At 44.0% G+C, this 13,344-nt stretch overlaps 1 protein-coding gene across 2 annotated transcripts; it reads right to left on the bottom strand.

Moving 5' to 3' along the window:
• Positions 1 to 3,595: 3,595 nt before the first annotated feature.
• Positions 3,596 to 10,647, bottom strand: zbtb42 (zinc finger and BTB domain containing 42). Of its 2 annotated transcripts, none has more exons than XM_068580931.1 (2): positions 10,528 to 10,647; positions 3,596 to 9,254 (listed from the first exon to the last, which is right to left on the bottom strand). In XM_068580931.1, exon 2 carries the CDS (start codon positions 9,238 to 9,240, stop codon positions 7,645 to 7,647), a length of 1,596 nt encoding a protein of 531 aa, XP_068437032.1. In that variant the 5' UTR covers positions 9,241 to 9,254; positions 10,528 to 10,647; the 3' UTR covers positions 3,596 to 7,644. The 2 variants fall into 2 exon arrangements, with proteins under 2 accessions (XP_068437032.1, XP_068437031.1); XM_068580930.1 differs by lacking the exon at positions 10,528 to 10,647 and adding an exon at positions 9,599 to 9,787.
• Between the last annotated feature and the right edge of the window lie 2,697 nt (positions 10,648 to 13,344).

The raw sequence follows: 13,344 nt of genomic DNA, 5'->3' as shown, positions 1-13,344 counted from the left end.
GGTCGAGTATTCTACACTGAGTAATTGTTCTTGGTGGCAGAAGTCCTGAACACAGACTGCCTTTTATTGAAATCTATCACGTGGGATGGTGTTAGATATTCGCGTGGATGAGTGCACTTCCTGGAGCTCATTGCAAGTGCCTCTGAGCCGTTGAGTCACATCCCCTGCTCAGCAGGCCAGTTGTGGCTCCAGTCTTTGGGGACCTCTGCAGTTGGTGTTGGAGGGCACCGCTTGACTTCCGGCTGAACGAACGGACAGCTGCTGGCAGGCAAGGCGTCAAGTTGTCTGCATATTTCTTGATAAGGCTTTAAGAAACTGAGTTGGACAAACACTTTTGATTTGCTTTTATTGATGAAAAAACAATCTGAATCATTAATAAATCCACTTATGTCAATTACGCTAAAGTTTAAGAGGAACTGTTTTGAGCCAATTATTCGTGATGATTTTATGTGAAACCTTTAGTCAACTAGCAAAGTGAAGAGTTGAGTAAAGTCCTTTTTCAAGATGTTTGAAATATCCTGTGTCTTAAATGTAGGAATTTAACTTATTTAAAATATCAAATCAACAAGTAAAGCACAACTTTTTCAACAAAATGTATTCTATTGATAGTATGTTGAAATTACGATCGTTTGAAATGTCTAATGATCGACTCCAAAGCTCACTGTGACTGTATTGTTGACGAAATGTAGCCTTAATGCGCTTTTGTGGTCTGAAGACTGGAAAAGCGCGAGACAAGTACGAGTCCATTCTACATCTATTGTTTCGCTTCAAGGACCTAATGCGTTTTTGAACATTTTGTCCGTGGACACCTTTTGTTATGTTTACAAAAGAGAAAAGAAACTCCTAGTCTCTCTTCTCTCCAATGGCGGAGCGAGCATCCCACTGGTCCTTTTTGACCTGGAAGAAGAGTTTGTCTTAACCAGCGATAATGAGTCAAAGTGACCCAAAAGTATCCAAAGCTCTGTCAAAAAGTCACTTCATCATCCAGTTGTTTGAGCCAATTCCCTGTGATGCATCATTGCGTCAAACCTCCCTTCAGTAGGCTTTGTAACCTAAAAGAAAGGAACTCATGTAAGGCATGACAGTGGAGGGGGGCGGGGTGTTGTCTACAAAGAGCCCAATCTTATGATTCATTCACTATTCCCTAAGCCATTGTCTCAATAATAACACCATAGTGATATAAAAGAAAATCCAAAAAATCCTTTCCCCTGATTATTACAGTGGTTTGGGCGCTACTTTTCTGTCCAAAACATTTACTATATTATTTTTTAAGGTATTGGAGAGAAGGATGCTGATGCGTACAGCCTCTCCACGCTGCTCTCTGTTAACTCCATAATGATGTTTTCATGTACCTTCAAGTGCAGCTGTCAATGTTTTCAGCACATCCCCATCCGTGACATTCAAAGAAGAAGAAGAAGAAAAAAGGTCACAGCGTGCCCCCCTCCCTCCCTCCACGAATCCTCCTCATCTTCTCTCTGGTGCATGTATGGACTGGGTGTCTGCGAGGAGAAGGGGGCCACATAATCACCCACGGCGCTCCAGACAGGACCAACTGCAGTCGGCCAGCGGGAGCACGTGGCTTTGTCTTTCACCCATTCTTGTGGGGGACCAGCTGTGGTCTGAGTGTGGCGAGCGTCAAGCCCAGTGATGCTGCTGCTATAAATATGCGTCAACGAGTGTGAGTAAGTGACAGCTGTACAGTGGACCAAGGACACACTGTCTTGGCACTGTCAGGGCGAGCCACTCCAAAAAAGGCCAACCCACTGTGAGAGCACTAGTTGATATGTATTTATGCACTTGTAGCAATTGATGTGTGGTATATACACAGTTCAGATTGTAGCTTTAGATAGTGGCGAAGAGCCTAAATGCTGCTTCAAATGTGGTTGAAGCCTTAAAATGTGGCAATAATGGTCACTTATTACAGCAGACTATTATATTATTAATTGGGAATTACATTATCATTCTGAAAGTCAAAAGAATTGCTCCTCTAAAATTAAGTGGATGTTAACCATATGCATGTGTGTTCATACAAAGAGAGAAAAAGAAAACGACCCACGTATGTGTGTGTGTGCATTGTCTGTACACAAGTGCATGTGTAACTGTGTTTGTGTGCCCTTTTCAAGTGTGACCACCTGTCTTTTGTTAAGAAATAAATAAATAAAAACAGGCCACACCAGCTGTCCCTGGCAGTCCGTCCCTTCAGAGGTCAAGGGCTCCCACCGCTGGCCTTGGTGGTGGACACTTACAACTTTCCTCTCAACTTCTCTCAAGTACCTCTAAACACGCACACACACACACACACACACACAAACACACACACAAATACACAAAACCTCTAACAGCCAAATGAGCCGGGCTTTGAGCCTCAGAGAGGAATGTTTTATTACACCATCGAGTTACATTGCACACATCCCAGCTCGTCACCCTGCAGCTAAGCCCTGTCACATGGCCCCTACTTTCCATGTGAAGGTGTGGGTCCATAAGAAAAGCACACACACCAGGCCGTCTAAGCCCTCGGTCGCGTTGGGCAGATGTGAGATGGTGGTGCCAGCGAGCGCTCCGAGGCCTGCTGCTGTGGATGTTTACAGTGCGAGGTGGCCACAGCGTTGCAGCGGGCCTTTATTTACTGTGAGCTGGCTGGGGCTGTTCAGGGTGTTTATGAATGATCTTGGGAGGACATTGTTTTCTTTATGTTGGAGCTGCCTGGCTAGCGCCGCTGTGTCGTCTGTTTGTGCATAAAGTACGTGCTGGGGAGCTGCGCCAGACAATAGCCTGGCTGAGCTACTACCCACGAACACAATAGGGTGGTGGGATGAGGCCGCGGTTTGGGGGCCACGGTTTTGGGGTCTGTGGGGGTGGAGGTAGGATAGATGGGGGCAGGGGCGGTTGGATGCGGCCCTTGTCTGTATGGCGTTCCCAGAATGGGCGAGCGGGATTGGGGGGAGGGCGGTGGGAACCCGAGCACATCCCCATTGGGATCACGTAGCAGAGCAGCTGGATTTCTTTCATGGTGCAGCAGGGAAATAATTAAAAGTTCTCGCCATTGTAAATGTCCAGTGAATTGGCATGAAGTTCTCAAGCTGACACATGTTTGGTTGGATTGTTTACTTATAAATAGATGTAGTGTGTGTGTGCGTGTGTGTGTGTGTGTGTGTGTGTCGCAGATATAATCAAGTTTTAGTAATAATAACGGAACAAAGTCAACAAGCTTTGTGATCTGTGGTTTATCTCTTCTAGAGAGTATTGGCAACAGGTCAGGGACAATGGGAGCCCATCTTGAAATTGCCCCGTCCTTGAGCTGAGTTTATGGTTTCAGAGGGAAAAGGCCTGTAAGACCAGCAGTATCTGTTGTCTCTGTACACATTGCAGTGCAGGCCACACAATCGCAATCTGGCTGATTGTTGCTGCTGCGTGTCAGACGAGGGCTCTTACAAGGTTCTTTTTTTGTTAGTGTATCAGAGTTTACTTTGACTTGAAATACATGTAATTCAAAGCTCATCTTCAGCTATTTTGTCTGAAATTGATACCAGTGAAAATTAGTGTGAGTGCACAGAAATGAAAAGTATAGTGAATGAATAGAATCCACACACAGAGAGAAAGTTGTTCCATTTAATTCTATGCATATTTTTAAGAAAGACCTAAATCAAGATTGTCACATTTCCACAGCACACGCACACAAGCACACTCCAAAAGCGCAAACAAAGAAAATGCACAGACAGTTATAGATCAAAAGTAAATTGCCTCAATATCTAAGCAATGTCAATTCTGCATAAAGATTGTCCTCTAATCTCTACACCACTAACAATGAAGCAATTGATTACTATAAAATATACCTTTATTATTAAAAAAATTATATTAAATTCTAATGGCACTTCTACAAATTCTATTAGAAAGATTTTTTGTTCAACTTTTAGAAGCTTTTTTTTTACCAAATTAAAACTGAGACAGTCAAATGTTGCGAAAGAAGCAAATGTAATAATAAATATGTATCATGATTATACACAATTTCACAGTTGTAACCTGCAGAGGACAAAATTCCAGTATCAGTAAAGTCATGTTTTTAGATTTAAAGATCATACAGCATGAGTTAGGCAACGTAGCCCTCAATCAAGAGATCAAGAGATAGTAGTCAACAATCAAAATCTCAGTGTTTCACATTCAACAGTGACATTAACTAAAGGAACAGACGGTTAGCTCCCAGTAGTATTGGCAACTAAAAAAAAAAACCACATAAAAAAATGCTTGTCTTCAGTTCAACGCATTGATAACAGATATATTCACATGAACAGAAATGGTCAAAGTCATCTCAAACGTCGTCTCTTGCAAAGCAGCAAAAATAAATGGACTTGAAAACGTTTATTTTGTCAGATTATTTCGACATGATGGAAAAACAGGAACAACAGTTGTGTATCACTTCAGTGGGCTACTGTCGCTGTGATGTGAACTTTACTGCCGCAGTCAAGGGCAAATACGTACAGTATAGAAAACAGGCTTCTCCAGATGCAACACCTATTCATGTGTCTCCAAGGCACGTTTGGTGATCATTCTGGAGGTATAAATAAAGACTGCAAACAATACAAGAAAAAAATCTTCACATAGTTTTTTTTCCACCTCTGAACACATGTACATTAGAGAATTAAGCAATTTAATTTGCACCACATAAGAAACGTACCTTAGAAACAGTGACAAACTACATTCCTGTGTGTTCTGATTGAAATAAACGTTATTATCACTATGCAACAGCTATGTCTCTGATATCTTTCTAAGTGATTAAACTCTCGGGGCGTGCGAACGGCAGGAAGGCTTATGCCAGTTTCTAGGGAGTCAAAACACGTTTCTTGTAAAATTACACACTAGCCTCATTCATTCATCCTGACTTCAAGTCAGGGAGTAAAGGATGAAAACAGATTGTGGTCATTCTGAGAGAAATGCTTCGACTCGTACTCATCTTTCGGCCCTCTGTCAGAAAAACTGACCAACCATTGCAAATGCTAAGAAAGCCCATGTGAATTCATGTCTGTGTCCTGAAAGAAGGCTTGGTGATTAACATGAAGGAAAACAAACAAAAAGAGAAACACCTTTGGGTGCGCTAACCTGAAATGGATACGCAACACCTACATTTTTGACCTGTATCATCACAGCCAGACAGTCACCAACAGTTCTTCTAGATTTAGTACTTTGAAAACAACACTGTGATCATTCTGATATTGTCTTGATGGATGTGCAATCAAATCACCATGGTATCTCCTCCATGTAGAGGAACAATAAAGCATTTATCTACTGCGTGTTGGGGAGGGGGGGGCTGTTCCTGGATGCCTCCAAACAACACACCTGTTTACGGTGTCCTTGGTCTCCCTTTGCTAAATACATTTCTCACATTCCAATGGCTCCATTCAAGACTGAAAAGTGCAAAGAGAGGCTTGCGCTGCCCTTTCTCCCCACAGCTAGCAGAGACATACACAATGATCCCTTGAGAACTACCTGGGATCATGGGTGATGGTGTGTGTGTGTGTGTGTGTGTGGGTAGGGGGAAGTAACAATGCCTGTATTGTCTCCGTTCTATAGGTAGCCGCTAGCCAATGCCCTACCAGTGTGGCTGTGCTTGTGAACAACTGTTTCCTGTGGCAGACGGAGCGGTTTTAACTGTTCAGATTTGTAGTAAATCCAATCAAGTCTTGAAAACGGAGAAGGAACTCCCTGGGGAAGACGTGACGCTTTAAGAGACTGCAGCCTTAATAAGACACCCGGCTCTCTCCGCCTTACATGTGTTGTAACAACAAAACAGTTTGATAAATATAATATATATTTACATTAAATATACATATAGTAAGAAATAGCAGCCTAGACAATAGTGTTGAAACTATATGCATGCTAAAAACAAGTGCTTCTCTATGTTCCATGTGACAAATCTTGAGCAGTGATTTCTACACGGCATATTAAAATACAATTACAGTAACTCGATTTGCACAAAGAAAATGAACAGACAGCCCCAATACCAGTTAATGAGTACCAAGATAGCTAGGCAAGACGCGACGTCTTTTGAGCTTCTAGAAACAAGTAGTACACCTACAGTAAATCCTCAACCAAGTCAAACTAATAAATAAATTCTGATCAAGTCTTCTCAGGACAGATTAGACGAGTATTATGAACTTTTAGTGCGACACCCTCTGCTAAGAGTCCGGATAGCATCTATGTGAAAAGCCAAACAAAAACAATTTCCTGCCCAAAGATTCTTTCCAGGAAAGCATCACTAAAGGCTCCAGCTTCATCAGTAGTAATGTACTCGCATACAGTAAGAAGATAGGATGATGTGACGAGGGCAATTCAAAAGAAAAGTCAGTATATTCAGCTGAATGGCACGTGGAGCACAGCGTTGATGACTAACGAAGTGCTGAATAATATCCACCTGTCCCTCTACCTCCTTGCTGAAGTTGTGTACCCTCCACACCTTTATGCCATACCAGGAAAAAACAATGTAATTTACTGGCAACCATTTGCTTTTAACACAAACGAGTAAATAAACGTTTAATTGACGAAACCTTTATGTACGTACTTTAATGACATTCTTGTAAATTATTCAATTAAGGACACGCCTGGATTCCAGAGCAGATAATTACCTTTGTTACCACCTGGTATGTGGAGTTTAATCCAGATTCTTTTCAAGGCCTGAAAACTCACTTGTTTTTTTTACAAGAAGGCATAGTGATATCTCATTCTTGTTTAAGTAAGTACACTAGGTGAAGTGTTCTGCATTTCAGGCACCAGTGTTACAGGCATCAGCTTTTAACTCATATCCAGCCCTCCTATGATTATATAACTTATCTTAAATAGCAAATTAAAAGGCCATTCCATCAAAATGAGCTCACTCACATTAACAACTAAAGATCTGGTAACTCAACCCCAGGCAAAAAAAGAAATATGGTGATATGATGGTCTGCTTGCCTCTTGTTATAAACATAAATATGTACCCAACTTCATTTCAAACAAACAAAAATTCTACTTTCATGAAAGAAAATAGTTATACTTCCAGTAGTCAAACTTTATTAGTTTTGCTGCCTTATGAAAGTTTACTTGTTAAGGACTAGACAAATACCAAAAATAAATAATAATAATAATAATGTAGGAGTTAAAAAATCATATATTGCTACTTACGGACGGTTCTGATCTCCCATGTGCACAAATAAAAATCTCACTCACGTCTTACGATTGTATTAACATATGTTAGCATTAGCTATCACCAATTTGCCCTTGAGTATGAACATGGGATGCTTTTTTTTTCAGCAAATATACTCTTCAAAATAAACTCAACAGATTGACACAAACAGAAACCAAACAAGTGCATCATCTGATTTGTTCACCTTCGTTGTCACAGATCCAGCTTGGGTTTCACAGCACCCGTGTTTATCCACCTTTAACTTTCTGCCTCCGACCATCACTAATGCCAGTGACACAGTCCAGCACAGAGAACAGCTCCAGTTTTACGTTGCTACACCTTGAGAAAAATGCCACATGGGGTAGAATCCAAAGAGATAGGTCTCCAACAAACTGCCAACATGTGTGTACTAATGTGGAAAGTGTTCAGTAGTAGTATTCAGTGTATGAAAAGACATTCGGTCTTCTGTCATGGCACTGGTGAGAGGCGTTTTATCCAATGGCAAGAGTCTTGACAAGGCCACAGTGAAACTTCCTGATGTGGCGGTAGAGGTCCCCAGACTGGGTGAAGCGCCGCTCGCACCACTTACAAGCGTGAGGCTTCTCACGTGTGTGAACTACAGCGTGCCGACTCAAGTTATGGGAGTACTGGAAGCTCTTGCCACACTGGCCACAGGTGTACGGCTTCTCGCCAGAGTGCGTGCGCTCGTGGCGCTTAAGCGTGTACATGCAGGAGAAGGTCTTGTTGCACTGCATGCAGGTGGGGACCGAGCCGTCGGGGGACAGCTTGGAGCGAGCGCCGTCCTTCTCGCGGAAGTGGGAGCTGAGGTGCAGTTGCAGCACATGGGGGCTGGGGAAGACTTTGCTGCAGAGGGGGCACACGCACACCTGTTGCCCCGGGGGCAGGAGCACCCCGCTGGAGGTGGAGATGTCCGAGGAGGCCAAGTCGTCCTCCTCCTCTTCCTCGCTGTCCCCCAGCAGCCTACCCCTCCTCTCCTCTACCTCCCGGCCCGGGGCGCCCTCCCTCCCTCTGCAGGCCTCCCCCTCCTCGTCCATCAGGTCTTCCTCCTGGGAGAGCAGGGCGGCTGTGGAGCCGTTGTTGCCTGGGAAGAGGGCAGCGAACCCTGTCACCACTGAGCTCCTGGCACTATTCCCAAAGCGCTGGCTCTCAGGGCTCATCGGCTCACTGTCCTCCTGCTCTGACAGCAAGTCGTGTTCGTCTTTAACAAGTGGCTCAGTGCCCTGCTGCTGGCTGTCGAGGGCCAGCTGTCCCGAGACGTAGGAGGGGTGTAAGGGATCTCTGCTAGACAGAGGCTTGAAAGACAAATCCAGTGCACAGTCCATGTCATCTGAAGCCCGGGACCTCTGGGACAGCGATACGGTGGAACTACTGACATCAGCTTTTGTTTTTCCAGCTGTTTGGACGCAGGGCTCGGCCTCTGCTGACAAATAATTGACACCTACAAGGTCCGGGGACCTGCCGGAGTGACCGTTTGCCTTCTGCCTGCTCCGTGCAGACCTATCACAATCTGTGACAGCCAGCCTGACTTCGCTGTTGTCCATGTCAAACTCCTCTGCCGGGGGGGCCCTGTGAAGCCCCTGAGACTGTGTCTGGGGCTGTCGCCGGATGAGCTGCTTACTGTGCAGCTTGCCTTCAGAGAAATTTTCCCTACCCAGACAGCCGAGACTCAAACCCTCAGTCATCTTTTCATCCGGAGATGAGACTTCCTTTTCTTTAAGCTTTCCTTTACACACTTTCACTATATCATACATGTGGAGGTAACTGGCTGCTGCCAGGACATCCTCCACCGGGAGAGAGCTGAATTCCAACTTCCCCTCATACATAAATTCAAGGAGCAGACTGAAAGCCTGGGCTGTCACAATGTCACTGTTGAGATGCACAACGTCCCTTTTGTCCAGCTGGTCCCTGTAGAAGAGATGGAAGTACATGCTGCAGGAGGCCAGCACGGCTCTGTGCGCTTTGAATCGAGCCTCCCCGACAAGAACAGTGCAGTCACAGAGGAAACCTTGGTGACGCTGCTGACTCAGACACTGCAGCAACTGGCGGCTATGGTCTGGGAACTCCATTCTTCCTTCATAACCTGATGAAAAACAGGAAAAACAGGATACTGGATAAACGCAGTGAAGCCATTTAGAGGGCAGCGCGGAGCTGCCGCCGCCTCTCAGACACGACGCAGCCAAAAGCAGAGAAAGTGTGAGGAATAACTTCCGCCAATTTATGTAAAAGTAGGATCAAACACACGAGACAATGAACCTGCCGTATATTAAAATACAAGTCCACAGAAGCATTCACAGTTGAACAAACTTTATTCAGAAAGATAGAAGTCACCGAAAAGATCTACATCAATAACTTTGTCCAACTTGAGAGCAGAAAGCCAACATTTCTTTCCAGTGGTGCAGGACACGCTACGCTGCGCTCACCCACCCATGTATCGCGGAGTAAACGGATCTACTCTCCAGATCAACCGAAAGGAGTCCGGCTTGTGGTGGTCAGCCTACTTCTCCAGCTTCCAAAATGTGCACACACACACACAAACAAAAAAAAAAAAAGTGGCGCACCGGCGCGTTTCCAAACAGCGGTGTTAACAGGACAAGCACACGGGACTGAATGCTAGCGCTCTTCCATCGGGGGGGAAGGAGGCTATACCGTGAAAAAATAAGACCAGCACAGAGTGAGTAAACTGCTGCTCTGTTTGCTAATTACACTGCAAGCTGTGGAGTCAGCTGCTCTGACATCACCGCAATGGAAACGTTACCTCCAGCTGTGCTCCCCTTTATGCCATATGTTAACTCTGGGCGACGCAGCCCAAACTACACAACTTGTACCAAAAGAAGAAGAAGAAAGTGGATTAATAAGTGTCACAGGATTACATTTCTAACTTTTTTACCTTCTATGTATCGGGTAATTTATCAGCAAAAGGAAACTGCAGCCGACACCCGCGGTGGATAATAAAAACGCTTACGCACTCATCAGACACACGCGCACAACTGTGACATATTTGTTGAAAGGGGTTGATCCCAAACATAACCGGCAAATTGTAAGAAAGAAAAAAAAAAAGAAATCACGTGAATTTGGATGTTAAAGTTTGATGCTTCCGAGAAGAACGTGCATGAGTATCGGCTATAATTTTGCACGCAGTCGTTATCTTTTAATAAGAGAAAAGAAGAAAAAAAGTGTCGCGGATTCTAGAGAGCCAAGGGCGCAGTAAACTGAGCTCCATGTCCGTGTTGGGAAACGCATTGCGAGGAGCCTTTTAAACAGCAGAGGAACTCAACTGCGCTGAACGAAGCGGCGAGGGGGCACTCTTTAACTTTGTCTTTCTCCGTTTCAAAGCACACAAACACTGGACTTACATTTATTTCCGCCCGGTCCGTCGTGTTCGTTCCTAGAAGCCCCGACGTCCTTTCATGATGTGCAGCCAGATGTTCGCTTCTCCTTGTCGTTTCTTGAGCTTCAGTCCGACCCTGGCAAGGCAGGCTGCACTCAGCGCTGCTGTGTGTCAAGCAGGTTGATAATGGCACAAGTCTCGCGATATCGCGCGGCCACAATAACTTCTGTACTACTCCGTGAATTCACACAGCGGCAGCAAGTAGCGGAGTACACTGGGAACATCCATTGGCTTGTCTTATTTAAACACCTGTCCCATTCAGTAGGATACATCCGGAAGTATAGCAATGTACATATATATCTACATTCTGGATTCATATATTCTGAATTCATGTATATATATATATATATATATATATATATATATATATATATATATATATATATATATATATATATATACATACATACATACATACATACATACATACATACATACATACATACATACATACATACATACATACATACATACACATAATATAGGGGTGTTTAAACATTTAATCTCCGACTGTACATTTCTAAGCTGAATATTATACCTGTGGTTTTAAGTCTGCTTTGGGTGAAAAAGAGAAGCTGTTATCTGTGAAAGCAAACTGATACAGAGAATTATGAATGCTTTGTTCATTTGGAGGGCCAGTGGACTATTGGGAACTTTGTAAGAGCCGTTCTCGTTAATCCTGGGTTGTGGAATTCCTTGGCACCACATCACCCAGCGCCTTTGTTTTCTGGGACCACACCACGGTCTTGGCTGTGACTTATTTAGCCTTAATTGTCTGAAGACAGGTACAAATGTATGTGGACCACGTTTAAAAAAAATAGTCACACATTTTGGTATTGGGTACTATTAAAACACACACACACACACACACACACACACACACACACACACACACACACACACAGTCTCCAGAGTCTGTTCTGTAATTGTTAAAGCTAGAGATGGTGGCACAGCGGAGACACAAGGGCTCGAGGTTGCAGCTGCTCATCTCGTGCCCCCCCTCCTGTCCCTCGCTGTGCTCCCCCAACTGCTTTGGTCACCTTTGCCCTGTGTTCCAGCTGCCGTGTGTTTTGAAAGGGCCATTTGCAGCTCCTCTCAGCCTTCTGACACAGAGGGGAATGAGCAATGTGACGGGAGGCGGCAGCCACTGGTCGGAAGGGGCCACCGGCTAGATTCTTATCCACTTACCGCTTTATTCCATTTTTAGTTTGGCTCTTACTCTTACAGAGGGTGGATATCTGCACTCTGGTCATGTCCAGATGATCATAAATGAGACAGTGTCATGCTCTCTAAATAAAAACTCTCTTTATCTCTAAACAAATATATTTGCTGTTGCGCCAAACAGACACTAACTTTTTAGTTTTGACAAAACACCAATAAGATAAATGTTTGTACTGAAGCATCAGATGAGTGTGTGCCACATGAAAAACAATTTGCCATTCAGAACACACACACACGCACACACACACACACACCATGCAGGAGCAGCGATGTGGATAAGAATAGTAGCAGTGGCCCTGTGTTTCCCTGGCAAACGTAGGCACCCAGTAGAGGAGGGGTGTGTGTTCACAAGGCAAGACAAAGCAGTGGTTGTGCCTGGGGACCGTGGCCTCAGAGAGAGAGGCTCGGCACGGTGAAGGTTCTCACACACAGAAAAAGATAGAGACAGAGAGAGAGAGAGGGAGAGAGAGAGAATGAGAGTGGGAGAGTGGGGGTCGGGGGGTAGAGAGAGAACACTTCCTGGAGGTTCATTCTTCCTCTCTGCAATCATCAATGGCATTCTCCCCCTGACCCACTCCTCTCTCAGACAAACAAAAGACCCCGCATTCCAGTGTAGCCTGACCGGCCAACCAGCCAGCCAGCCTGCCACAGTTGAACCACATCCACTCCCCACTGGACCAAAGTCTCACCATAGGGGTGGGCTTGAGTTGTGTTTGAGAGGTCTGTCTGAGGAAGCTCCTAATGTGCCTCCTAATGCGTCGAAAATCATCTTAGAACAGCTCAACATACAATTCACGCAGTGTTGTTATCCGCAAAGTCATAATATGAGTGCACTTTTTCTTCACCTGCGTCATTCCAACATTTGGAAATCTCCTTAATATCGTGGAAGGAAATTTTGTGATTTTGAACTATATTTGGCATGAGGCTTTAACGACCGTCAATCCTCAACAAGAAAGGTTGAATTATGGTCAGAGCTGTTATTCCAGTTGAATAAAATGAGTATCCCTATCCTTGTGATTGGTCTGTTGTGATTTGTTTTTGTATTCTACAGGCTTTTACACAAATATACAGTATATACAGTACTGTGGGGCAACAGATTTGTATTCATTGTTGCACAATTTATACCACAGATTTGAGCTGTTGGACCTAAACAAAGTAACACTCGCATATTTAAATAGATTTTTTAAAATGTAAACACAAACAAATAAAAAATCTAAATGTAGGATCTAAATTTAGCAAATGTTGTACAAATTGTAAATTTGGGCTCAACAAAACTAACTTCATTTCATTTGGCGTTAAGGTTTTCTACAAATAAGCTGGGAAAATCCATCATTTAATGCAAAGAATTCTCTGCATATTTAATCTTTGAATCTTGAATCTTTGATACTGTATGGAAAGCCGCATAACAGGTGGACAATACATTAAGGAAAAAAATGTGACAGTTGTCGCAACACTGCACTGCTGTTGCCGGGAGATGTCGTATTGGTCAGACCCCCCACCACTTCCTCCCTGTTATGGCCCTCCTGTCCTTCTGTGTCTAAGTGTTGCTGCCGCATGTTAT

This window comes from Clinocottus analis, unplaced genomic scaffold, assembly GCF_023055335.1.
Source record: "Clinocottus analis isolate CAN_PGR_092001 unplaced genomic scaffold, fCliAna1.0.p SCAF_17, whole genome shotgun sequence".
Lineage (NCBI taxonomy): Eukaryota > Metazoa > Chordata > Actinopteri > Perciformes > Cottidae > Clinocottus > Clinocottus analis.
This window is presented reverse-complemented; position numbering and strand designations above follow the sequence as displayed.